The following is a 27075-nucleotide window of genomic DNA, read 5'->3' as shown; positions in this document are numbered from 1 at the left end:
CTTCAATACAATCGTTGTCTTGTAGGATATGGAAATAAGAATGGTTCAAAGCCATATCGAAAACAGATAATTGCATTCACTCTGAAGATTCCAAGATTTTTCGCGGTATTTTTTTTGTTCAACTTTATTTCCGTAATTTTTGATATTTTTTTGCGGTAGCTGTTTGTGTGATAAAACAAATAATTGCGCTATGTTAAGTTATATTGTCAAAAGGAGGACATTTTTTACTGGAAGACATTGTATGAAAAAGAAGGTTTTGTTCTCCCAAAGGATACCATCTGGTAAGCCTAACAAGCGGCTTTTGACTGATCTATTGAACTTGGTTCGTAAAAGGACAATGGAAATCATTTGATATCAATTTATTAGTACATTAGGTACATTTAGTAGGGTTTCCTCAGATATGGGGTTGAGAGATAACCGATCTATGATCAACTAAATCAGCTTTCCGAAAACTTGAGTTGAAAAATGGACATTTTTTTGTTGGAGCTTGGTGGGGTTTGGCAGAATCATTTGTGAAATAAATTTGAAAATTTAAAATGAAAAAAATCGATTTCGTCACATTTCCTATTTTATTACCAAGAATGTGCCACAGTCAATAGCTGTTGCTCTTTAGGAAAATCCTTTCTTTCGAATACAGTAACATCTTGATTTTATCACATTCAGCAGAGTTTTGTAACAAAATTTTGAAATCGGTTTTGTGCTGTTTTTAATTTAAAATGCGTATTATTAAGAAGAGTAACAATAGAAAATTGATCCCAGACAAACTTCTTTCAAAGTACCAAACATAATCGTTTGGCGTCGTGCAGTCATGGCGTCAGTATCGGTTCCGGTGGCTGTCTTCAATGTGCAAGACATAATCTCTTGGCGACGGGACAATGTTGCCGGCGGAAGATGATGCAATAATTTTATTCGCGTGGTGAATAATGAAAATTTGATGGCCTCAGAATCGGTCCGAGAGGCGGCCGCCAGCAGGTGGCAGCTGTTGAAAACAATTTCACTATGGTGGCGTTTTGATCGATCTGGCGAAAAGTGAAATCATCACGCAGGATTCTGATCTAGATTTTGTTGCCATTAGAGATTGAAAATGCGCATTAATGAAAACAAAACGGTTCTTTCCAGGACCGCCATTTCATACAATAAAAGGTTAATCTGAGATTAATTTCCTTCAAATTACAAATCACAATCACTTGCCGAGTAGGAGCCAAATAAATTTTGTTAGCGAGATTGAGATTTTGAATGTGTTAATTTTAGGCAACAGGCATTATCGATTGTGAATCGGTCTTTTACAGGACCATTACTTCACACAAGAGAAAGTTGATCCGAGAAGTCTTCAAGGTGTAAACCATTATAGCTTGCCGACGCTAGAAAATTGCGTCGGTAGCAGAATCAAAAGCGCACGTCGGAGCGTTTCAGCGGCAAATCATTGAGTTGCTGACATTCACACTTAACTCAATTCACCGTATTCGGTAAATTTTACCGAAATCTCAACAGCAGAACTGTTCGGTAATTAATCTACAGATTTTTTGTAATTTTTTCCATTGTTCAACTGTCAAAATCACCGAAAATCAGTAAAATTATTTACCAAACAGTTCTGCTGTTGTGATTTCGGTAAAATTTTACCGAATTCGGCGTTTTATTTTAAGTGTGTTGATTGGTGTCAGTTGCAGCCAAACAGAACTTTCTCTCATGGCGCTAACATGAACCACCAATAGTGGCTGGTTTTCTACCCGGTGCTACCAGCATCCAAGCGCTAACGTATATGCGTAAACATGAAGTTAACCGTCAGATATTTGTATGACAAAAGAGATTGAACGCGGATTTTCTCGAAAGTAGGAACTTTTTTCAGAAATATGTTTGGTGTCAGAGTGATGCAGAAAGGTTACGCCTACATAGGGTGATCATATTGAAAGATTGCAAAGAAGGACATTTTGATCCTATCAAAACAAAAAAGGAGGACATTTCATGGAAAAGGAGGACAATTATGAAAACCTAAAATTTATATACACATTTTTTTATTTTATTTTTTATATTTACACAGCTGTACAGGTTACAATTTCAAATCTTACGTATATTTCTCTGAGCTGCCTATATCATGCAACAAATTATCACTTTTCATTAGGCTGTTATGAAATTCACTACATGACATTTGCTTTGTATTGTACTGAACTTGAATTAGAGATTTAACTGACTCTACGTTAAACCTATTTCGCTCTTTTGTCCACTGCCCGTTAATCAATGAAAAAATCCGTTCTACATTAGCGTTGTGACCAGAAATACAAAAGAAATATTGGCATATTTTTTCGAGTTCTGAATATGCACTTCGATCAGGACATGATTTACCCAACTTAATTCATCGAGTGGTGATACTGCCTTTCTCGCATTTAGCCAAGACACCAACCTTATATGGAGCTTATATAGTTCGATTCCATTTTCTTAATAACTTTTAAACACAATGGTCGATCGTTATCAAATTCAGTAGTGATCAACAAGGCTTTGTCCCCTGTCGAATGCAACTTGTTGCGAGAAAATCGGTTAAGAATTACTATATGAAAAATTGGCTAATGTTTTTCGGTTTTCGTGTACACACACACACACACATACACACGGACAGACAGACATTTGTTCAGTTCGACGAGCTGAGTCGATTGGTATATAACATCATGGGTCTCCGAGACTTCTATAAAAAGTTCGATTTTGGAGTGAAATGATAGCCTTTCGGTACAACTTTGTTGTACGAGAAAGGCAAAACGTAGCCCACTGTTCATGTAGTATTTTTTCTGTGAAAAAATCTGATTCTTTGTCGACGGTATTTAGAAAGGATACCAAATTACAGAACTGATCGTAAAGCTTAACATCATCTATTGGGACACTATTTGTAGTGAGATAATCAACGGAAGGTATTACATCATCGTACTTTGTGTTTTCATAGTCTTTGAGGATCATCCACCGAAATGTATCAAAAATAGCAAGAGGTTGCATCCATTTTTCAAGATATTTTAAACAAGCATCATACCGTCGTGCGGGGCTTCTTTTGATTCCGGGGGCTACTTTGGATTTTTGATTTTTTGAAAAAAAATCAACGGAAAAAATACCAAATTTGAAACAGAAAGTTGCCATCTAACTATCAACAAGACACCCGATTGATGATAATGACAATTTTATAGTAATTCTCGTTATAATTCTTGGTTTAAAATGTCTAAAGTAGCCCCTGATTTGTCAAAAGAAGCCCCGCACGACGGTACACCAGTTGAAACTCCCTATACATTTCCTGACATTTCACTTCTGAAACATTAGATTCTTTGAGCAGATGTCTTACTCTCAATGGCACAAACTTGTCTTTAATGCGAGTAATGTTTATTACCTCAAGGACGGAGTTATCCTTTTTTTCAATCAATGCCATATTGTTTTGGAAGACAGACATTAATTAATGTTTAAACCACAAGTATATTTCCGAACATGAGTCTTCAAAAAACACCTTGATAATATGTGGTGGCTGAGTTTGAGAAAGAAAATAGCTTTTCAATGCTTGGTAAAGCTTAAGGATCCTTTCCACAGCTGGAAAAAGACTTAGCCAACGGGTTTTGCTGTGATTCAATAAAGGTTGATAATTAACCTCGACGTAATCGCAAAATTCCTTAAGAGATTCTGTTCGTACTGTGTAGATAGAAAAATAATTGAAAATTTTCAAAGTAATCGACTCTACGTCTACACTCATGAGATCTGTACCATGATGCAAACTATTGTGAATTATATGAGCAGGACATCCCACCCCGATCAAATTTGGATTCTGAAGTTTTTGTTTGAGTAGTGTGAAAACGTTACGCCCGGGATTACGATTGATGCCACCAAAATTGACATTAGCGTTATCCCCAATAAACGCTACACATTTTTTGTTCAAATCCAGCTTACTCATGCACCGTACCAAATATTCTGCAATCGTTTCGGACGTTTCATTTGGCAAACTGTCTAAGTCGATCATTTTGGTTTCAATACCACCACCTTCCCAATCAAAGTATTGGATAATTACTGGAAAAATTTTCTCCGCATTATGGTTGCTCGCGTCAGTGGCAACTGAAATGAACTGAATGTTTTTTAAGGATTCCATCATGGTTTGTAAAGTATAGGGGGCGATGACACGATTCACGATAGCTTCGGATTTTGTTCGGGCACATTTTAGATTTTCTGCTACTTGCGAATCGCTGAACAGTTGTCTAATTAACGAAGCTGTACAGTCCATGGATCTATACGATTGATGGTGCTTGATCGTATGGAAAGCTAATGTACCTGCTGCGGCATTTGCCTTCTTAGATGCTGCTGTTGAAGAAGAACCGGAAGCAAAGTAGGATGTCACTTTGGTAGACGAAGCAGATGTACGTATCATCTTACGGTGCTTTTCAGTGCTCACATGGCGCTCAAGTGCAACAGCACCTTTATTGCCGATTTCAACGTGGCTATCGCAAATGGCACATTTTGCATCGTAATCATCTCGACCTGCGACGAAGCAAGGGAATTTTTGTCTTGAATCCTAGGGAAATTTACTTTTCCGTTTCGTTGAAATCATCTTCCTAAAAGCATATGAAAATAAATAATCCGTTAAAACCACTGCTTAACCTTTCGCCCAGCAGAATGTATACAAACAATTCAAATCCACGGCATAAATTTAAAGGTATGCAACTGTAATTGCAGATGCACCGTAAATATAACTCTGTAAGACAGCACATGGACATCAAACTCAAGAGCGCTTCATATTAATAAGAAAACCTACCATAAAATCACCAAAAACAACAAAAAGTTTCAAATTATCGATTAATTTTTCGTGTTCCACTGAATTGACCATTCTTGTTGATACAAATTTTGACAGATGAAACATTACAACAATAATGCAGAATGCTAATAAAGCAAAGCACGAATTGACATTTGAGTGGTCCCAACATCCAACTGTACTTAGGTCGTAGTGGAAAAATAAATAATTTTATAGAAAATAGAGGTATGTCCAAATGCCAAACAGATATTTTGTTGTACTTTACCCACTACTGAAAACTCTGCTCATATCCCGGTATTAGAAAATCGAAAAACAACTATTCTAACGTGCTGCCAGTTTCACTTAAAATAAAATCAAACATAATAAACAAAAATCTGATTTATTTAAAAAAGGAGGACATTTTGAACCAAAAGGAGGACATTCAATTTTTGATCAAAAAGGAGGACATGTCCTCCTTTAGGATACCATATGGTCACCCTATGCCTACACCCAAAACAAAAACTTTGACATTCATTGCATTAAGCTTGTTGTATCAAAACTCGCATGCAAACCGGTCAGAGAATGTTATATTTGTTATGCCGGCTCATTGCATTAAAACAGTTTATTTGATTCTCAAAAGCCAATTCTAATGCACAAAGAGGGTAATAAAACTTTATTAACAAATGGAGAAAAGGCTCAAAAACTTGCTAAGCAGTTTGAGAGTGCCCATAATTTTAGTCTAGGTCTCACTAGATCCACTAGAGGATCAGGTTACACGGAGCAAGTTTACAGCGATTCATTTCTCGGTGGGAGTAAAAATAAATTCAATATAGAGCACATAGGGGAAAATACCTATTCTTGGCAGTCTAAGGGCCCGGTCACAAATTACATAACGCTTTAGGGGGTGGGAGGGTACCTGCCAGAGCGTTACGGTCCATACAAATTTCAGAACCCTTTCATACAAAAAACGTTACGAGGGGGTGGGTGGGGGTTGAAAAGGGTCAAATTTTGCGTTATGTAATTTGTGAATGAACCCACATTCGCCAAACTGAATGATAAAAATAATGAATAATTACACTAAAACACAGGTTAAACTGTACTGGTATACATTTGTATGCTCTTTCTTTGATGATTGGTGTTCACTAAATATAACAGCTTTTACCACAAACTCAGTAAATTTAATATAAAGTAACAGGTCAACATTTCTTCTATTGGCATAGCAATTTTTATTATCAGCAATGAATTTGCTCCCTTTAGCAACTAGACATGGAAGTAGAAAACTGGTAATGTATTTATGCCAAATGCTGGTTGTTTATATCCTCCAATAGTAAAATCCATTCATATTAATCGGCCGCACGCTCATCTCGCGTCACTCAATTTTGGAAGAAACTTTATTGTTTATCAAAACTGGATTAAAACAAAACATTAATTTTTAACCTTGGCATCAATTTTATGTCATGTAGATAGATAGGCAAAAGCATTTAAACACATTGTAAAACAAATTTAACCCTTATGCGTAATGCCTTAGACCCGCATAAACGATAGCCGAACCATTATTGGAACGGTATACGTTCCAGGTTGAACCATAATGATAATGATACTTAACCATAACCGTACTGTAGTCTGATAACGTTTTGACCATAGTGACTATGGTTTTCGTAGACCGGACTGTATGAGCAACGGGTTGTTAAGAATGTTAACCGTAAGAGAAAACGATTTCCTTCATACATTTTTGGAGGAAAGATTGTATTAGTACTGTATTGATTATGGTTCGTAGACCGTAAACTTCATTTATTAAGGTTGAGATAATTGTTTTACAATAAATATGTATTGTTCGAAGAACTTAATGTTAATGGGTAACGATATTAACTATGTCCATGATATATTTGTAACTGTACGAAGAACGTTAAATTTGTATGCGGGGAGTCTACACGCGTAAGTAAAAGTCTATCAACCAGTTTCAAATATACAACTTGCTCTTTGCGGTTTTTACATGATATGTTTGTTTCATAAAAAAAACATGGTGGTTGTGTACAAGACACGACCGCTCGACGTAAACTACGTAAAACCAAATCTATACACATATGAATGAATTTTTGTCTGTCTGCCCTTATAGACTAGGAAACGGCTTGAACATTTGTATGTAGAGGTTTTTGGGAACGATGAAGATTCTTATGATGGTATTAGACCCCTCCTCTTCTGGAAAAGGGACTCCCATACAAATAAAGTACAAATTTCTGCTTTAATCAAATATTTACTAATTTCGAATACCTAACCGTCTTTTAAATAATCTAAAAAATATATATTTAATCAATTTTAGGTGAAACGAAGCACGTCGGTTCTGGTAGCATGGTATATTAACAATATATTCGCGAATTTTCATAATATTATGTTGAATAATGGGCAGCACTAATCCTACACCCAAAATAATTGTCACATTATAGCTACGTGAAAACATACGTGGATTTTTTCCACAACATTTTTCACGTAACAATTAAGTGATTCGAAGGTGCAGGAACTCAGTTTCACTCAATCGAATGTCACCAGTATCTCACATGAAGATTACGTGACTGCTTCATGACCTTAAAGGTTTTCACCCTTATTCTTGTTTACGTACGAACGCGCTTTCGAACGAAAGCTGATGTGCATTCTCGTTTACGCCAGCAAAATCAAATGGGGAAACGGTTCGAACGAACTGCATTCGTTCGAAAGTTTCGTTCGTCCGTAAACAAGAATAGGGGTGTTTATTTAGAATGGCTTTATTTATTTATTTATATATTTTTTTGTTTAAAGTAATAAGAAATAAAAATAGAATTCGTTTTCAGTTTGTATTTAAAGAAAAGGTAATATATGTATATATATTTGAACATTTTGATGAATTTGAGATGCATAGTAAAGAATTTTTTTGTTGACCGGGAAACGGATCCGAAAGCGGGGGAAGTAGTTGAGAACTTGGCCAGTTTTTATGGCGGATTTGCACATGATCCGATGATTCTGCTGCAAAAGTATATGAAAACATCATTACACAACGGATATATAATAAGAAAATAGTACTAACCTTATGAGAAACTGATTTCGCGTAATGAACACTTAGGAAAATTATTTTGTGCACAACACTGACTTGCAAATATTTTAATGGTCGATTCTGACAGCTGAGTGAGTTCCCAGCCAATGTTTCATTGACATGAAATTCACGTAAATCGTACCGTTTATTTTGATGAATTTCAAGAAATTGTATATAATGTTCACTATATACCATTACGTTTTATATAAGTGTCAGGTGAAATAAATGGTGTCAGTGAAATTTAGTGGTTATGTGATTTCTCACGTATAGTTGACGGGTTTATTATTCTGAGTGTATCTAGCCGCTGGAGCCACCCCATTCTTACTCTACAGTTGAATAATAGATAATACCCTAAAAGTAGGCAATTATTTTTGGTTGAAATGCGCTATGTAGGAACGTAAATGGTTATGATTTTTTTTGATGAGCTTGGAAAGTATTGAAGATGCAAAAGGAAAACGGTCCTGTCAGCCACATAAGGGTTTAAAATACTACGGTGTTGCTCACTCACTTTTGATATAATTCATGGTCTGCGTAAAAATCTGAATTCGTATTTTAACACTTTTTTAAAATAAATGCAACGCCGGATATTTTGTTCGCAGTTTTGCTAAAATCAAATGACATAGAATTGTGCGTGGTATTTTTTTAGCGTGTGTTTGATATGCTCACAAACACATTCTCTCGCTCTATTCCGAAGTTTGCTGCTGTCAAAGAAAACAAACAGTCCCGATTTTATTTAGTGAAACATAGAGCAAATATTGCATAAATTTGCTCTTTGTGGTGATAATCAAGTGGTGATAAAGTGTAAACAATAGTTTACGTATTTAATTTCTCGTGTCATACGCAATAAAGAGGAGAAACAGGCGATCCAAAAAGTAAGTAACAGTTCGCTTTTCGTGCGCTGCTTTCTTTGGCGATGCAATAATGGCAAGGATTTCGTAGATGCAAATTTGTTTCGGTGATTAACTCATCAAATCTTGCTACTATTACACAAACGACTTATTCAAATGAAAGCTTAGACTTGAAATTGTGTGATTGAATCAAAATTATGTTCATAAATAGTGTATGTTTGCTGGAAAACGCAAATATTGTTGAGGGTGCCAACAACTGTCGCACCCTGCCAATGCCGTATTCTACCCTACCTAACCACTTTCTATTTTCTCGTGTCCTGGGACCTATGCAAAGGCTTGCTATATTGATTTAATTCGATCACTGACTGCCGTTCTACGCATACTTGTACCAAATTCAAAAAAGTGCAACTGAAAAAACAAAACTGCAATTTTCATTTCTGGCGGGTAGTAGATTTACGGAGTTAAGGAGTTTACATCACTAGGCCAATGGGAGACCTCCATTCTATTGAAATCATTCATATTTTGAATATATAAATATAATTTACGATCTAAAACATGTAAATAGTTTAGCGGTACAGTTATGCCGAGAAATTTAGCCCGTGTTTGCAGATTTCTACGCATGCTGGTCCCGCTGAGTGGTTGATTTCTTTAATGGCTACTATGATCGACATACCTTGCCTCATGCTTTATTTTTGAGATGTTACTCTCCACGTGGTTGAATGTGTTCTATCACTTGTGATGAAGATCTTTAAATCTGGTCATTTTCAACGCTAAAGTGGACAGGCTTGAAAGAAATGATCAGTGAATACCGTTCCTATAAGCATCGCTCGTTTATATAACAGTTTCTTCCATAATGATGAATTTATTCCCTGCAAGCCAAATATGCGTAGAAATTCAACAATGGGACAAACAGACTTGATGTTGTTTTCAATAACTTTCCGAACAAAATTCGGAATTTTTTAATGTTTTCGGAAAATATGCATGGGAATAGACCGCTCTGGTATAAAAACTTGAAATCTCCAAAAACAAACATGGGACAATTATGCGTAGAAGGGCAGTGTATACCTATGCCCAAAACTATGCATGAAATTAATGCAATATTGCATTAAAATCTTGCAATTTCTGGTTGAGTGTATGACTACCAAGCCCGTTTGGCAGCTAGAGGAGTTAAAAAATATATCAATATAAAACAAGACAACTCATGAAGTTTGCCTAAAAATGGTTTGAAAATATTATAATTTTTCGTGAAGAATGAGGGTAAAATTTACATTTTATTAGTATTATTATCCTTGTTCGAGAGTAACCCACCCACTCCGGCTACGGCATTGGTTATAAGAGAAAGTAGATAGAAGGATTGCTCTCTGGAATTACATACTCCGTATTTTAGAGGGTAATACGAAGCTTCACGATAAGCCGAAGATGGATTAATCCCATAATAGGACTACATGAGATTTATCGAGAAGGTCTACCCAGTAGGCTCTCGGTTAGAAGCTAGAATAGGTCAAAGAGCTCTACAATGATTTTATGTTTTGTGTAACTATGTAAATAAGTGTAATAAATTATGTATTAAGTGTTAAATGTGAATAAATGTGCGTTTAACTAAATGTGGACATTGTATTTATGTGAAATGGACAAATAAACGCAAGTGCATCTCAAATGAACTCAAAATTTATGACCCGATCCCCGAACACATTACGATGACCTTTGTACAACAGTTCGGCAGTGTAAAATCCAATTTTCTATGTTGGGAAGGGTCCGGTAACCCAACATAATGGTCCTTCGAACCGGATAACCTTTGGTAAACCGGACAAGGGACACTGCTAGCTCCACGGCTCGAGTGCAAAATCAAAAATTGGACCCAATTGGAATCACAATCATCGGCCATAGTAAGCCATCGTATTCATCGTTATCGCCATGACACTGCTCTTTAGAACCAAACGAGAACAATTGCTGTTCAAAGTGGCACTTGCGCTGTACAAATGGATGGAAACAAACTTACCGGAGTGAGGCAGGCATAATCGATTCTGTGCATACTTCAATCACATCATCTTCAAATTAGGTTGAAAGCCTGTTTCGCCAGGTAAATACACATAGTATATGTCTTGCCGAACGATCCTTGTAGATGCTCACACATTTTCACTGTTTACCGGTTATCAATGGACCAATCGAGCAATTTGTGAAATACATCCCGGTTGCACCCAATGGATAAGCCCCAATTCTACACTGCAACCCATTCTTGGTTTCGCTTCAAATACTGGAATTAAATTTCACATGAATGATTCGGATGGTTTTGATGATGTACAAGCAAATGTGCTTCACTATGGACGTGAAATACATAACAACAACATTTTATCGGCAAATATATAACAGAGCGCTGGATTATCGACGCTGGCAGCATTATCATTTAAACACTACCGCAATGATGTCGTCACTCTCAACTAATCACATTCTTTGGGGATTGTATCACTTAATGGATCACCAAGTGGCTGCACTGCTTGGTCAGGTAAGCAGCTTACAGTATATGTCTAGCCGAGCTAGGCATGGACAGCAAGAGATATTAACACTGCTAAATTATTCTCGGAAACCGCACGACTTCATCATCCTAAAACGAGGAAACACAACTGGCGATCTGGCAAGATCAATACTGAACTGACCAACGGCTATCGTGCGAATACAAACAACAAGGCACCAATCGTCGGCCTACCTATCTATCTACATGGTAACTGTATATGGAGTCAAGCTCACGACAATTGACGTATGATTCATCATCACATCCTTGGATTTACGTTTCTACTAAACGAATGCTGATGATCTCAATTCGACAAGAACGACAGAGCACATAGGAGTGTTCACTATCATGGTGTTGGGTGTTGATATAATCATCGGTTCAGGAAAACACAGACTACCCCATGCGGAACTGGATCAGTACATGGAAGAAGGTTTGAGCACCAGGATTTTTCAAATTTATTGTCACGGTACACGTACACACAGAATGTGCGTGATCGGATTTCGGGTATTTGTATTATTCGATCCCCATTTTCGGTTCACGGACACACCAAGACGTCCGTTCATCCGCAAACCGAATCTCCAGGTTTCAGGAATGTCCCCATACCAATTCCAAAAAGCCGTAGGCAATTATGGAGCCTATTCGGCAGTTTACGGACAACTTATATTCCTGAGTTTTGCGGACACACAGGGTGTGCGCATCGCATTTCTTTGGAACAAGAAGTGTGGTAAAATGTCTAAGGTCATGACACGATGGATGTGTCATCGATCATCTCAATCCAGGCACAATGGGTGCTGGGTGGATTACAAAGGCAAGGGCGCTAGGGGTGCCCTTGAAAAAAGGTGTGAGCACAAAGGGTGTTCGCTTTCACTCCCATTGATAGAATACAGAAGATGATTTCTATCAAATCAAGAACTGGGCACAGGGCAAGGACACTAGGGGTGTTTCTTATTCTAAGGTGCGAGTACGAAGGGTGCTCGTTTTCTGCTCTAATGATAGAACACAAAGGGTGTCCTGACTGATAGAAGGGTTGTTCACAAGGGTGTTCAATTCAAATTCCAATTGTGACACATAGGGTGTCTGCATCAAAGAATGGACACAAGGGTGTTCAAAGACAATAACTATTTCCAATCACTGGTGTTCATAGCCAATACTGAACCAATGCAAATTCCGTAGATCATGATCATCGTTCGTAGCAGAGGTCTTTCGTAATACAGGTTCCGACCACTGGTACAATTAATCATCAAACCACACACCCCAATCCACAATTTAATTGGTTGGATAATGATGGAGCGGGGAAAACAAAATCAGCTGACGGTTTTTAGAAATAATTCTATATACTATTGATTTACGCGAGGACGAATTTATCCCACATCACGAACGACACGCTGAAGAGTTAAACTAAACGATCGGGAGCATGTACTCAAATAGGGGTTTGTGAAACCCATATAGCTTCACTGTCATGGATCAACACCCACACGATCAGCTTATTTCCGTAGTGGTCATCGACGACAACACGCTCAATGGCTACGTTGAGATAAGGAACCAACACTTCCAAAACGACAGGCAACGATGGGATTTTCAATGAGACTGGCCACCTGCGCCTTTCTTATAGGTAAGCAGATGACTATAGTATATGCCTAGCGAGGCTAGGACCACTCTACAGACACTACATAGAAACTTCTCTTCTCGGCACAATTCGAGTCACACGTCAACCCAACATCCATCGGGCGTCCAATACCAACAGCGAAGACTCGGCAGAATATTAGAGCAGATCGAATGAACACCACACATCGCAGGGCTCTCGTTATCAAGCGTCGATCATTGTGACTAAATGTAGCTGTCTACGGTGTAACACTGGTTTTAGCGGCATGAAAAACAATCGACATGAGCAGTACGGACACCAGGGGTGTTCAGTTCACATTTCATCGCGGTGCAGACGCAAGGGTATTCAACAAATTACAGTCACCAGAGTGTATAAAACTCCAAAATTCCAATTTCGACGACTTTGGGCACCAGATATTAACAATATTTGCTCTTGATATGGCTAAACTACGAGATGCGTTCACCTTAATTGCGCTAAGGATTAATCAACGTCTATAAGCAAATGTTTTGGCATCAAACAGTTTCGTCCAGGTAAAACTATAAGTATATGTCTAGCGAGGCTAGACATTTTTTGGGATTACTACACCCTATTCCTCTCTTACCGGTTTTTGGATTCACACAAAACTACTCCAACTACGACAATTGGCGAGCTTGCTTCATCAAGGACACAGGTAGAAGCAGGTAAACAGTGATAACAATGATAAGGACATCAAGGATACACAACAAGTGCACTACCGCACAAGCAAGGATATCAGAGGAATGGAACATACTGTACAAAATCATTATACAACCTTTGACGGTGGGTGAGGATCGCGTAGTACATGTGATACCAGCATGATTTCGATTAAGCGGTGATGACAAAGATTTGCTATTGATTAGAAAGTTATTTTGACTAGGGATGGAACTAGTACAAGGTACAGCTAGGTGATTTAGAAGGATCCTTACTCGGTGGCGAGACCCGGTTTTATATCAAAATAGGAGCCAATTAGTGGAAGATGGGATGCTAGTAATGATCGATTTATTGATGTACCTAATCGATTTAGGGCTAAGAAGGGTAATTCAGAAATTGATAATTTCAGGGTGGGTGAGGATGTTCGAGAGTAACCCACCCACTCCGGCTACGGCATTGGTTATAAGAGAAAGTAGATAGAAGGATTGCTCTCTGGAATTACATACTCCGTATTTTAGAGGGTAATACGAAGCTTCACGATAAGCCGAAGATGGATTAATCCCATAATAGGACTACATGAGATTTATCGAGAAGGTCTACCCAGTAGGCTCTCGGTTAGAAGCAAGAATAGGTCAAAGAGCTCTACAATGATTTTATGTTTTGTGTAACTATGTAAATAAGTGTAATAAATTATGTATTAAGTGTTAAATGTGAATAAATGTGCGTTTAACTAAATGTGGACATTGTATTTATGTGAAATGGACAAATAAACGCAAGTGCATCTCAAATGAACTCAAAATTTATGAACCGATCCCCGAACACATTACGATGGCCTTTGTACAACAGTTCGGCAGTGTAAAATCCAATTTTCTATGTTGGGAAGGGTCCGGTAACCCAACAATCCTCATCAATCCTGTTTAATATGAATAATCAAATTTTTGATAGAGAAAAAATGACGTATTTCACGAAACCTTACTGTTTAGTGATTCTCCGTGATTGCACATTATATCGGCTAATCATTATCATCACACTAAATAAGCTCAGATTGAACAAACAGCTCACGATTGCACACATCGCCATCTCTAAGATCAATCCGACACGCTAACCCCGCTTGTAACCTGCTTTCGATGGTACAAAGTTCGCATCGGGACCTACTGTGCAACACGGAAGGTCAACGGGATCACTCTTGTACTTCTGTCGATTATTTACTCGGGGAAGAAAGCGCAGGCAGACTGCGCTGGCTGGAAAGACAACAAACACACTCCGGGTATGGGTACTTACTGGAAACGAACGATATTTCACTCAGCATAATCCACCGCATGGCGAAGTAGAGGTGAACCTGGATGTACCGTCCGATGCGGTGATGTAATTTGATCGTGACATCACGAGCGCTCTCCATAATCGCATCCGGCATGTAGGAGAACTGCACCGGCTCGCTGCTGAAGTGCTGGCCCCCGATGCTGAAGTACACTTTTGCTTGGAGGAATACCTGCAATTTACCAGCGAAACAAAGAAAAACGGAAGATGAGTCTTTTGCGATGCAGTTGGGCGTACGCGGGGGGTTGATGTGTATTCTAAGGGTGGGGAGCGGGTAAACAGCTGGAGGTTGGATATTACAGTGCACGATGAGAGCCATGAAATATAAGATTTATTGCTAATATAGTTGGTCCCTGTTTGCTGATATATCATTCGATCTAATCGCACAAGACGATAAAGTGAGGAGAAAATTATTCTTTGATAGCGAGGATTAATTAAGGTTCTGAGTGGACATTGAGAACTGCAAACTTGTTGCACTAATTTCTTTCGATCGATGAAACTTGAGTGGACAATTGATCCTTTTTGTTATTGGACAAATTAAAGAACTATGTAATTAACTTTTCTCCAATTTCCCTCGCTCAAATGAACGTCGACTAAAATCTCCTTAGGAAAAGGATTTTACGTCATATGGCTGATCGAGAGCTAATATAGTGCCAAACGACTTTTCAAATTGTCGCAGTGGGGTGATTGTTCCTACTTTTTAGTCTTTTCGAAACAAATAAACTATTTAATTATTTAACGGAAGGAACAAATCTTCAGTTTTTTCATATCAACAGTTACCAAATGATATATTTATAACATCCTTGAAACAAAATTACCAGCACTAAATAAGAAGATGTTATTGTCTAAATAACTAGGACATTTTCTGTCTGATGTTCATTTGAAATACACTGAACTGAAATGCATTAAACATTTAATTGTCAATTTCAAATGACAAAATATTGTTCTTAAAACTGCTAAAATACCAAAATAGTAAGGACACGCCAATTTCTTTGTCAAAAAGTACCCAGTTTCATTCTCTCGATATAAAAACGGATGACTTGTATCCCTCACTTCACTGTTTTATTTATAACAACCGAACCAAACAGTGCTCAAATTGGAACGAAAAGCACTTGAAGATATAATAAGATGACATTTTCCCAGAAACGATGCTGCGCTTTAGTGCTAATTTTCTGCTTCACCTCCCACTCTCTTGGCGGCGCCGCGTACGGCTTCCATCCAACCCAGGCTCCTTCCATCTGGCCCGAGCATTATCAGTGATGCAGCAGAAGGACTTATCGTTTCTTTGCTTTGTCGTTTTGTTCTCGCGCTGAACTAGTTATCCACCCCCACCATGACCCTCCTCCCCCCAACTGTACATCATTCGGAGTCGTTTCTTTTTTTGCCGTCTTCTGTCCAAGACTTCATAAGCTTCTTATATTGGCAAGATACGTTTATATTCTGTCCCATTTCATTTTCTCATAATTAATAAGTTTCTCCATTAAAGCGATAATCCCCAATCGATCTGGTGACCTCGTCGTTTTCGTTCCGCTCTCGACCGCTGCTGGGGGGATGACCGCTCATTGCGCTGCGTTTGTAATTAATGAAAATATGGCACCGTCATCGCGTCGTCCTTTGAGATGGGGGGTGATGATCAAAGATTCAACATTCGTTCAAATTTTATTGGAGCAATATGCGAGGTTACGTTTTGTGAGATTATTGGATTATAGAGGGAAAATTTTCATCCATTATGGATTTACACTTTTAACTTCGATTATTTTTGTAGATTTTCATTTTGATATCAGATGTACCACTTTTGAGATACAAACTTTTGAATGCTTTTAGAAATCCTGGGACCCAGTGCAAAATTCTGCAAAGCGATGCAATTTGATAATTTTTTTGGTTTTTAGGATGTGGAACAGAACTTTAATTACTTGTATAGGACTTTACATCTTTTTTACAAATTATTTATTTATAAGGCTCATTTGTTTAATTAAAAACTTCACGGAGCCGCAAACCTTTAGAAATATTGTAATCTAATATTCTAATATTATCCGATCGGGTCCAAGTGTTCCGTAGCTGCTTCACCCATTTGTTCCGAGAAGTTTTCTTCCACCAGATCTTCAATGATTTTATCCGCGCATTCTGAGTCTTGATCAGCTACAGCAATTCCATTCGATTTCCAGAGGGTTGTTCTGGGCAAGAAACCTTCCAATGACTTGCAGCCCGACAAAGAAAATACACATCATGAAGACCTACGTAACATATTCGCCCTTTACGGCCGCCGAAATTAAGCGTTGGCGGTATTGCTTTGTTCAGGTCACCCGAGTGCCATAAATAAGCTTTTATAACTTGTCTCTGGCGGCAAATCAAAGGCACGGATGCATTTCATATTGTTACCTGCGATTGACATTCGTAGATGTACCGATTTTCCGCTTGAATGAAATGATACCCTGGGTTCAACTCGAAAACGTTTAGGAATACCTTGAATATCTCGTATTAAATAAATGGTTTGACATGATACGCATATCCTAATAGAACCGAATAGAGTATACGTCGATACTGAGGACATTGCAAAAGCCTAGGTTGATTTGGTAGGTACTGTGGGCCAAACTTGAGAACATTTTGGAGAAACTTGAGCATCTAATATTCCTGAAAAATTATCACTGACTGAACGTTCAGGGTGACTAAACTTGATTGAATTATCAATGCAGGATTTGCATAGTTTTTAAATCGAAATCATCCCAAGGTTTCGGATATCTGGGTCTTCAGAGTATAGTTTAACTTGACCTCTGATATTTTTTCTGTGAAGCCAACATCTTGATGAACAAATGTACTGAAGAAATTGCAGAACTAGCTCTTTTCTGTCGTAAAGGAGACGTCCAACCTCGCTAGCATAGATCGAGTATTAAGTTTCCTGGTTCGGTAAGCTATTGAGCATCTTATTCGGTACGCAACGTTTTGGCAACCTGTTCAATTTGTTACATCAGATGACACGTATCGCATCTGCTGTAGGTGAGTTTGGAGTGGCTGTGGAATGTGATTATTATGGTAAACGACGCTGTAATTGTATTCCCTCCTTAGCTTTGGAGTTAGCTACCCAAGTAACATTTTAAGATTTATCATGCTCTATAAGAGGTTTTCATGACCAGTTGCTAATAAAACTAATAACTCCACCAAAACCTCTTCATAACATCATTAAGATAGCCTTCCGGCCTAATGGACCAATCTAGAAGAAGTTATTAAAACCGTATTAAGAGTAATAATAAAACTGCAATAAAACATTGTATGGAATTTGTTGATACTCTATAAGAGGTTGTCGTGACCATCATAAGAGTAACAATAAAACTGTTTCAATTTCATATTTTGGATTATATTTATTGTCATTCCATTGCCTTTGTTTTTATTTTCACTAGATGTCAATGTCCCCTATGTACAGCTGATGTGGAAAATAATGCTTCTGATTTTACTTGTAATGGTTGATGTTGATAATGAAGTATTATTTAATGAGTTTATACACCAGAATGACTTGCGCAACCAAATTCATCGTAAATATTGAGTTTGTAGAAACTTAAAATCAACGCGCCTCTGAATAGTCGAATAATCGCATGAAAAAAGGAAATTAAATAATTTTCCAAACTGCTCAAAATATATCAATTCAAATAGTTTGTAAAAAAGTAACCTAAAAAAGTAAGTGCTTCTATCAAAAAATTTTAATTCCACTAAGGACTAGTCCATTTGATCGTAATTGATGTATTTTTTTTCAATCACGGCTATGACATTGATCATTATTTCGACATGGCGACATCATAAGAAGGAACACACATGAAAATTTTGGACGTGATCGTCATTCTCGTTATGTGATCCGTATACCATCCACCCAAGCTAGGACTTCGCCGCAATAGGTTCCCCTGGTTGTCCTTCACGAACTTTTAGCATTGCAGTAACGTGGGCTTTGTCGTTGCCAATAAGCATCCGATGAAGAGGATTATCATATCTCCTAATCGGTTATCCTTTCAAATATGGAAACGCTCACTCCAACTCTGGGTACCGTAACGACTGTCGTTGGAGATCCAGCTTACGCACCGTAAGCACGTCTTTGAGCGCGAACTTAGCTTCACCAATTTCACCAGATATTTCAACCACTACTCGCTTTGAATTTGATTCAACACGTTCAAAATTAGAAGTCCATTTCAGACACCTCATTCACCAAGGTTTTAAACTCATCCATTATCCAATAATAGGTCGCCAATGACCGGTTATTGCAATACGGAACAACACCGCTTGGCCGGAAAAGTGATGGTTAGTGATTACGTTGGATCTAGCCATCGTCGATTTGGAATTCGTCTCTTCTGTTCCCGGCTTCTGATTAGCATGAAGTACTCCCAATATTTTTTTACACGGTTCTTCTTCTTCTTATTGGCATTACATCCCCACACTGGGACAGAGCCGCCTCGCAGCTTAGTGTTCATTAAGCACTTCCACAGTTATTAACTGCGAGGTTTCTAAGCCAGGTTACCATTTAAGCATTCGTATATTATGAGGCTAACACGATGATACTTTTATGCCCAGGGAAGTCGAGACAGTTTCCAATCCGAAAATTGCCTAGATCGGCACCGGGAATCGAACCCAGCCACCCTCAGAATAGTCTTGCTTTGTAGCCGTGCGGTAAGACGCAAGGATGACCCATCACTTACCAAAGTGAATCCAGATAAATTATCCTTTGTAACTAAAACAATATCCTATCCCAAGACAATCGTGGAGATGCAGAGGTATACTCGGTCTCTAGTAGCAACGAGAGTCAGACTAACAATCCTTCCATTCCTGTATGACCGTAAGGACGTGTGTTCATTCATTGTGTTCTCTGTACAATTCCGGAAGTTCAGTCAATCACGGAGTAGCAACTACGATGTGCGGTCATAATGCTCATGCTCATTAAAAAGCACCCGTGTAAGAAAAGAGCTGGGTGTAGTGCGTGATATCTATATTTGCAACCATCGATTTCACACTTCTGTCAATTTCTGCATGGTCGATTACCGTGAATTCCCAAGAATTAGGGCACAGTCCCACTCAGTGTCCTTGCAGATAAGACTTGCTGGTACTGACGATTCGGGCCTTGTTCCATAGATAAACTCTTCTTTCTTCGATGACTCGTTTGTTACTTGTGAAGATTGCGCCCCACAGAAACTTTTATCCTTCCTTGCTATCTTTCGTGAATCGTTGCTGTAGTGGTTGCTGATGTTGTTGTTTGGGATCAAAATGTAGTGTCACATCGATTGCCGCTCTCATCAAAGTTGCCATGTATTGTGAAAACGATCGAATGTTAACTTCCACGCAACGGTGTTTATATAGCGACCAGTCAAGTTTTAAACTGGCTGGAAGCTTGACCGCCAACTCGAACAGCAGTATCGGATTATGAGGGTGAGCTTGCTGATCTCCAGCTTCAAGATGGTCACTGAGATACTGCACCGGCATCCCATACCCAATCAACGTGTCTAGCCGATCCTGTTTTGTAGCGGGAGCACCACGTACCTTTTGCAGCAAAATACATATGTATAAGCAGCTCCGGTCTGCCGCACAGCCGATATAAAATCCTATTCGAATTCAAAATTCCGGCCTGCTTTGTTTGCCATTCTTCAACCTTCTACGAGAACTCGGCTGCAAGCGAAAGCTAACAAAATCGGTTTGATCTTCTAATGCCATCGCTTTCCGTAGCTGGAAAGACTTCTCAAGTACGCCCCCCTCAAGTTGAAGCTTTTTGTCCTCTAATTCGATGCGTTTCAAAGCCAGAGCTTTTTGGGCTTTCAGCTTCTCTAACTGTAACTGTGCTCTTCTAGCCTTGGAAATGGGTCTAGTTCCGGAGGACGCTATACTGCCAGACTTATTGGTCATCTTACCGGGCTCGACCCCTGACGTATGTAACGTTGGTCGCTGACAGCTAGGACAGGTAAACCTCTGGTCCGGATCCGCAACACTGTCGTCAACACATTCAAATTGCCACCATGATTCACAGTGAGTACAGTTCACCATCCATTCGGTATCGATATTTCCACAGGCCTGGCAGTGAGACGGCTCTGCGTTTGCATCGGCTGCACTGCGAGTTGTCATCGGTATCGTAATTAATTGACGGCAGATTAATCCTTACTACTACCGTATCGCAGTAAATCTTATAGATTATTTTTGTTATGTGTGGAGAGTTCTTCCGACTATTAGCAGACTCTAATTTGTGGTTGAGTAAGCAACAATGCCTTTGGAGAGTGCCCAACAAACGATGTAAAGATTGTCATTGGGGATGCAAAAATTCGGGCGCGACTCTCCAGCGTCACAAATTCACGAAACAACAAAACGATGCGTTTCAATATCCAACGCTTGTCAGTTGAAGGAGTTGCTGAACAGTACCACCAGAAGCTGGACGAGCGGATAGGAGATGCCACCGGATCTGGCGGCATCAACAGATTGTGGAGAAATATCCTCGAAACTGTGACTACTACAGCGCAGGAAGTGTTAGGCACTGCACATCGACGCCGACGAAATGGTTTGTTCGATTAGGAGTGCCAGCGAGTGACGGACGAGAAAAATCTTGCTAGGAGTCGAATGCTAGTGGATCGTACCCGTTCCAACAGATAGCGGTACAGTGTAGCAAAGGCAGAAGAGAAACCAATCCTCCGCAGAAAAAAAGGCAACACGAAGAGAGTGTGATAGCTTAAGCGCAGGAGAAGATCGATAGAAACGATATGCGGAGTTTTTACGTAACTGTCAATGGTGCGCGGCAAAAGACTGCGCCAGCGCCCGCCATGTGCAATGACCGAGAGGGGAATTTGCTGACAGACAATACTATGGTGGCAGCCAGGTGGAAGGAGCACTTTGAAGATTTGTTGAACGGCGAAAATGAATGTGTACTAAGGAGCAGGATGGACATAATCGGCGACGGTCAAGTTGTGGAACCACCAACGCTGGACGAGGTAAAGACGGCTCTAAACGAGCTGAAAAACAGTAAAGCTGCTGGAAAGGACGAGATCCCGGTCGAGCTTCTCAAACACGGAAGTGAGCAGCTGCATCAATCAATCCACCACATTATCCAGAAAATATGGGAGGATGAAGAACTGTCTGCCGGCTGGTTGGATGGCCTCATATGCCCAATCTATAAGAAAGGGCACAGACTAGAGTGCGTCAATAACAGAAGGATCACCCTTCTGAACTCTGCGTAGCAGTCGCATATGCTCCTGGGCTTTGCGGACAACATCGACCTCATTGGAGTCGATCGCAGAGCAGTAGTGGAGGCTTTTGTCCCACTGAAGAGGGAGACGGCGAGGATTGGCTTAACCATTAACTCTTCCAAGACAAAGTACATGGTGGCAGGTAGATATAGAAGAAGACCTAGTGGTGCTGAGGTAGTGCTTGATGGGGATCTTTTTGAAGTTGTTGAAGAATTTGTTTACCTTGGAATGCTTGTGACATGTGACAATGACGTTTCCCGTGAAGTGAAAAGACGTATTGCTGCTGCGAATAGGGCCTTTTACGGATAACGTTACCAGCTTACGTCCTGCAACATGCAGACGGAAACGAAATTTGCTCTATACAAAACTCTGATTCCACCAGTGGCCCTTTATGAACGTTAAAAGAGGCGGACCGGAGAGCTTTCGGGGTTTACGAACGAAAAGTGCTGCGCGCAATACTCGGAGGGAAACTAGAAAAGGTGTGTGGCGCAGACGCAAGAATCTTGAGCTATATCAACTATACAAAGAAGAAAATATTGTGAATCGTATAAAATACGGCAGACTTCAGTGAGCTGGTCACTTAGTGCGAATGTTGGAAGAAAGAATAGCGAAAACAATATTCAACAGAGAACCAGATTGGAGCCGGCGACTTCGTGGAAGGCCACGAATGCAGTGGAATCGGATCTGAGGATGCTGAACGTTCGGGGAAACTGGAGGAACATCGCCCAAGACCGACAATTATGGAGCTCTACTAAAAGCTGCAATATAATTCCCATAAATGCTTAACAATGGTTTTAGAATTTGAGGTTACATATATTTACGGTCTTTCCACGTTTCTAATCCACTATCGTAACAATTAAGCCGGTAATCCACTATCCACAATCGCATTACTAAATATTCAATTAGGAGAAACCGCCAAATGTTGAACGGCTAATTTCTTCGCCTATTGTTGAACTCCCATAAGAAATGCACGTGCGTTCAGCAATAGGCGAAGAAATTAGCCGTTCAACATTTGGCGAATTACCCTAACATTAGTTTACACTAGATTTGGTTTGATTGAATGAATTCGTTTACTTATATTTAGATCACATGACAAATTTAGTTTCAATTTCAGATTTAGTGCAAAGCAAACTTCTATATACATTGAATTTCATACAATAGTTAGTTTTTATATTGATTCCAGTTTTCATCAGCCCTAAACACAATATTAAATCAGATATTGCGGAATAAAAATTAGTAAGATTTTTGTATAGCATGCCTTCATTCTTCGCGTTTCTGTAGAGAATGAACATGGTTGATATGTAAACATCGCGTGACATCACTCATTGAAATTGAAAAATCGTAGTAATTATTGCAGCTTCTTTATTCTATATTTTATTAAAGTCTCTAATGTTCAGCTAGATTTTGTTGTACAGCTTTGACAGGACTCTTAACCAAACATACGTGTTTAGATGCAATGTTCACAAATTTATTTGTTTCTCATCAAGGTTGATTTTTGAAAATCGCTTGATGGATTCCAGCATTTTGGTTTATTTAAAAGTTTTGTGTAACCATTTCTACTTGAAAAAGTGCCATTCCATGACTTGCATTGTGTGCACAGACTTATTGTGTTCACTTGAATGGAGTAGATTTCAATTATCGTTTGTTCGACGCAATATGTAAAAATGTGTTACCCTTACAGGTTGTGGATTTGTTTCCTGTGGATTGGCCACATTCATAGAACCGTAATTACTTGCACAGCAAATTCCAATGCGCTGCATATTGTAAAGGAAATTTGCCCCTTTCGTGCAGCTGTTCATGTTTTTCCTTGTACCAAGATTGTGTCGATTTCTCCTTACTAAATAGTCTCAGCACCTCAGTTGGGGCCGCCCCAAGTGTGAGCTCTCGAGCACATGCAAAGTTACAAGGACTAAACATAATCCCTATGACGCTAACGACGATGAAGCCTTAGGTGGCACATGTCTTATCGGCCAACGTGAACCGAATTCCTGGTCTGATATGTTTTTTTGCTGTTTCCCTTTTTTTCATTTCACAAACAACGGCGCTGAGGAGAGGCATTTGTTTAATTCACCCTTCTGCACTATTCACCTCTGCACGGGGGTTCCTTCGAGGTTGTTTGGAATTTTCCTTACCATTGCGCATTGTTTGTGCCTTCCGAGGGGGCTTCGACTTTGAACTCTTTTTTCTACGGCGATCGTAATTGTGCTGCTGGTGGGGATATGAACCAGGATGCAGACAACAGAGCCATATAAGTAAGGTAGATGAGGAAAAAAAACCAAAAATCCAAAGGAGCTGGTGCGGATGAGAAGGCAGACCTCGCAGGGGCTAACATTTCTTGAATAAAGAGGGTTTTTAATTTGTGAGTTTAGTAAAACAAATTTGAAAGTATTCGTGGTATTTAAATGTTACATCCAACTAGCAAAATCCTATTTATATTTATGTATGAAATAGAATAAAATAATATAAGTCTTGCCTTTAAAAACATCTGTATTATCAAGCAAATATGTATAACAAGTATGTTTGTATTTATTCTTTAGCTTTATTTAGTCATAGGTAGTCTGTCAATTCATAAAATTTTCTGCAATTCATTATAAGTACACAGGATTTTGTTTTTACACGATTTTTTTCGCTCGTATTTTTGATCGTGTGACTTCAATTTGCCACCAAACTCTTCGCAACATGTTTCAAAAAAACCAGAATAAATCAAAGAAAAATCACATGATAATTAATATACGTTAAACATTTAGGATGAGTGGAAAATTGAGAAAATGTAAATCGTGTAAAAACAAAATCCAGTGTACTAGCAATATGGGAAATATGAAAATATTAGCATAAGGTTATAATTGTTTCTCAACTATTCGGATGAACACTGTACCTACTGATCCTGAGACCAGCAAGAATGTAGGCGGAATGGGTGGTCGTGTTGGACACAAAAGACTCAGAGACTGGAAAAAGTAAGAAAATACGAAAAAAAATCTCACCTGTACGTCCTTGCTGTACATGTTGTTGGTGTGCAGAACCATGGCACTAAAGTTTCTCACCGTGTCGAACTCGAACACCATCTCGACTGGTTTTCCGGCCCAGCCGAGTGAATCATTGCGCCAGCCGACCCAGTCGTAACCTAGATATGGCGGAGCAGGAATCCCGGAAGGCAGATTTAAAGTGGGCACCGGGAAGAAATCAAGAGGAGAGAAAAAGAAAGGAAAATTAAAATTAATGTTTCCACAACATGTGATATGTGTTTGGTGCTCCTTTTTCTTCGTACAGCTGCTCCATTTCCCGGTGAAAATCGTCGCTGGGCTGCGCTGGTGTTTGACAGTACACCAGCAGAGTTGGAATGATTGCACAAACAGGTGAGAGGCTACAATTGTCAAGAGCGTGAACACGAGTATTTTAGGGCATTTGGACTTAGAGTTGTTTTATTACCAACAAGGATTGCATTCTTCATAACTCGATTGTATAGTGTAAGGAATCGTTCATTAATTACACACCTAAAAATAATCATGTAATTTTAGGTGCTGTGACAACGACATATTCGAGCGTCACTTTTGACGTAAAATTAGGTGATAATTTAATTTTACATCACAGCTATATTGACGAAAAAATTGAAGGATTAGAACGAGGACCGAACATAAGCCCGCTGAGTGAAAGCCCAACACGTTACCACGCAGCTATCTTCGTCTCTTGAAAGAGAGGTGATCGAAGTAAAGCATGTTCTACGATTTGCACTGAACAAGTATTTAATTGCATCAGGCATCGACTGCCAGACCGTTAGGTACGTCGCATCGGGTGCTGTGTTTGGGTTTCATAACATGTAATTTTAAATCATCTAACATTGAAAAATATGCGATTCAGTTTATGTCATGTGGTTTTGTGTCATTTTATTCACGTACGTCACCTGTAATATTCATATTTTTTTGGTGTGTATACATCATATTAGTATGAGAAAATAATGTTAACATAAACTTTACTGGTGGTCAATTGTATAATTCAATCATGTTTCTACATGCTCGCTAATGACAAGTTTCCAGATTTAAAGGACGATAATTTTAGTTTTATAAAAATTTCACACATCACCAATGCGCATTTTTTGAATCTCCTATTTATGCTATGGAAATTCTACTACAACACACAATTTCACAATGTAGACTTTACTCTTTACAGAAACCATGGATTTCCTTTCCAGAACAAGGCAGACAACGGAAAAGGGATAAAACCACCGATGTCATCAGTCGTTATGCAGCCACTTCTTCAAACCGAACGCCCAAATATACACATTACACAGTCAGCAAAGTAGTCATTTCGGAGAACCCAAGAACACATTTTCCGAGCTGTCGGGATAGCGGGAACGAGGTTGACCAAGAATCAGTAGAACCGACGACAACGACAACGATGCTGGCCGGACCAAGAAGCAGTCACACTGGTGGCATCCACATCGTCAGTGGGTTGCGGTTTCAATCAGTTTCCATATCCTTTTCCCGTGCACAGTGTTCGGTAGGTTTATGACGACAACGGCAAAAAGCAAGTTGGCTGCAGCTCGGAGAAACGGGATGGCATCCGACAAGCTGATCCGAGATTCCACGAGGATAGGCAGCTGGCGTTGACGACTGCTTGCCATCTACAGGGTAACCACCCGACAGTCCGTGCGGCCAAATCCCGTTGGAGAATGCACACAACAGGACGATAAAAATCCATCGACCGCGCGTCGCCCAGCACTGCACCCTTTTCCTTCCAACGGCAGCAACAAATGGATTGGCACACATGCATTCACCTGTCTGGGCTCAGAACCATTGTGTTTAGCTCAGGTGAACGAGAAAATGGAACCGATTTTGACTGGCTCTATTCCTGGAAAATGGAAAAATGTGGTTTTGAATTGCAGATTTCCTCGGTCAGTTTGAACTCCTTTAATCGAAAATTATTGTCACAATGGTCTCGGGTTACAACCTGGGCAGGTTTGCGGTTATTGTCTCTCCGTCCGGCTACTGCAGCATGCCAAGGTTGACCGGGATAATGCTCACAACAGCTGCTGCAGATCAAACCACGTTCCTCAGACTGTTGGTTAGCCGTCCATTGTCCGGGCACGGCACATCGCAAGTCTTATGCTACCATATCTGTATGCAGATTGAAT

The 27075-nt window shown here is 39.3% G+C and overlaps 1 protein-coding gene across 3 annotated transcripts in view; it reads right to left on the bottom strand.

The window, feature by feature from the left end:
* The window catches only part of LOC134211978 (discoidin domain-containing receptor tyrosine kinase B), an 802844-nt gene that overhangs the window by 158254 nt on the left and 617515 nt on the right, over window positions 1–27075 (bottom strand). For all 3 annotated transcript variants that reach the window (XM_062689416.1, XM_062689415.1, XM_062689417.1), the window contains 2 exons: window positions 24929–25068; window positions 14716–14923 (listed from right to left, as the gene is read on the bottom strand). In XM_062689416.1, coding sequence (XP_062545400.1) covers window positions 14716–14923; window positions 24929–25068 — 348 coding nt within the window. The remainder of the gene's footprint in view (window positions 1–14715; window positions 14924–24928; window positions 25069–27075) is intronic.

The sequence above is a fragment of the Armigeres subalbatus genome, chromosome 2 (genome assembly GCF_024139115.2).
Source record: "Armigeres subalbatus isolate Guangzhou_Male chromosome 2, GZ_Asu_2, whole genome shotgun sequence".
Lineage (NCBI taxonomy): Eukaryota > Metazoa > Arthropoda > Insecta > Diptera > Culicidae > Armigeres > Armigeres subalbatus.
The sequence above is the reverse complement of the archived record's forward strand: the minus strand, read 5'-3'. Positions and strand labels throughout refer to the sequence as shown.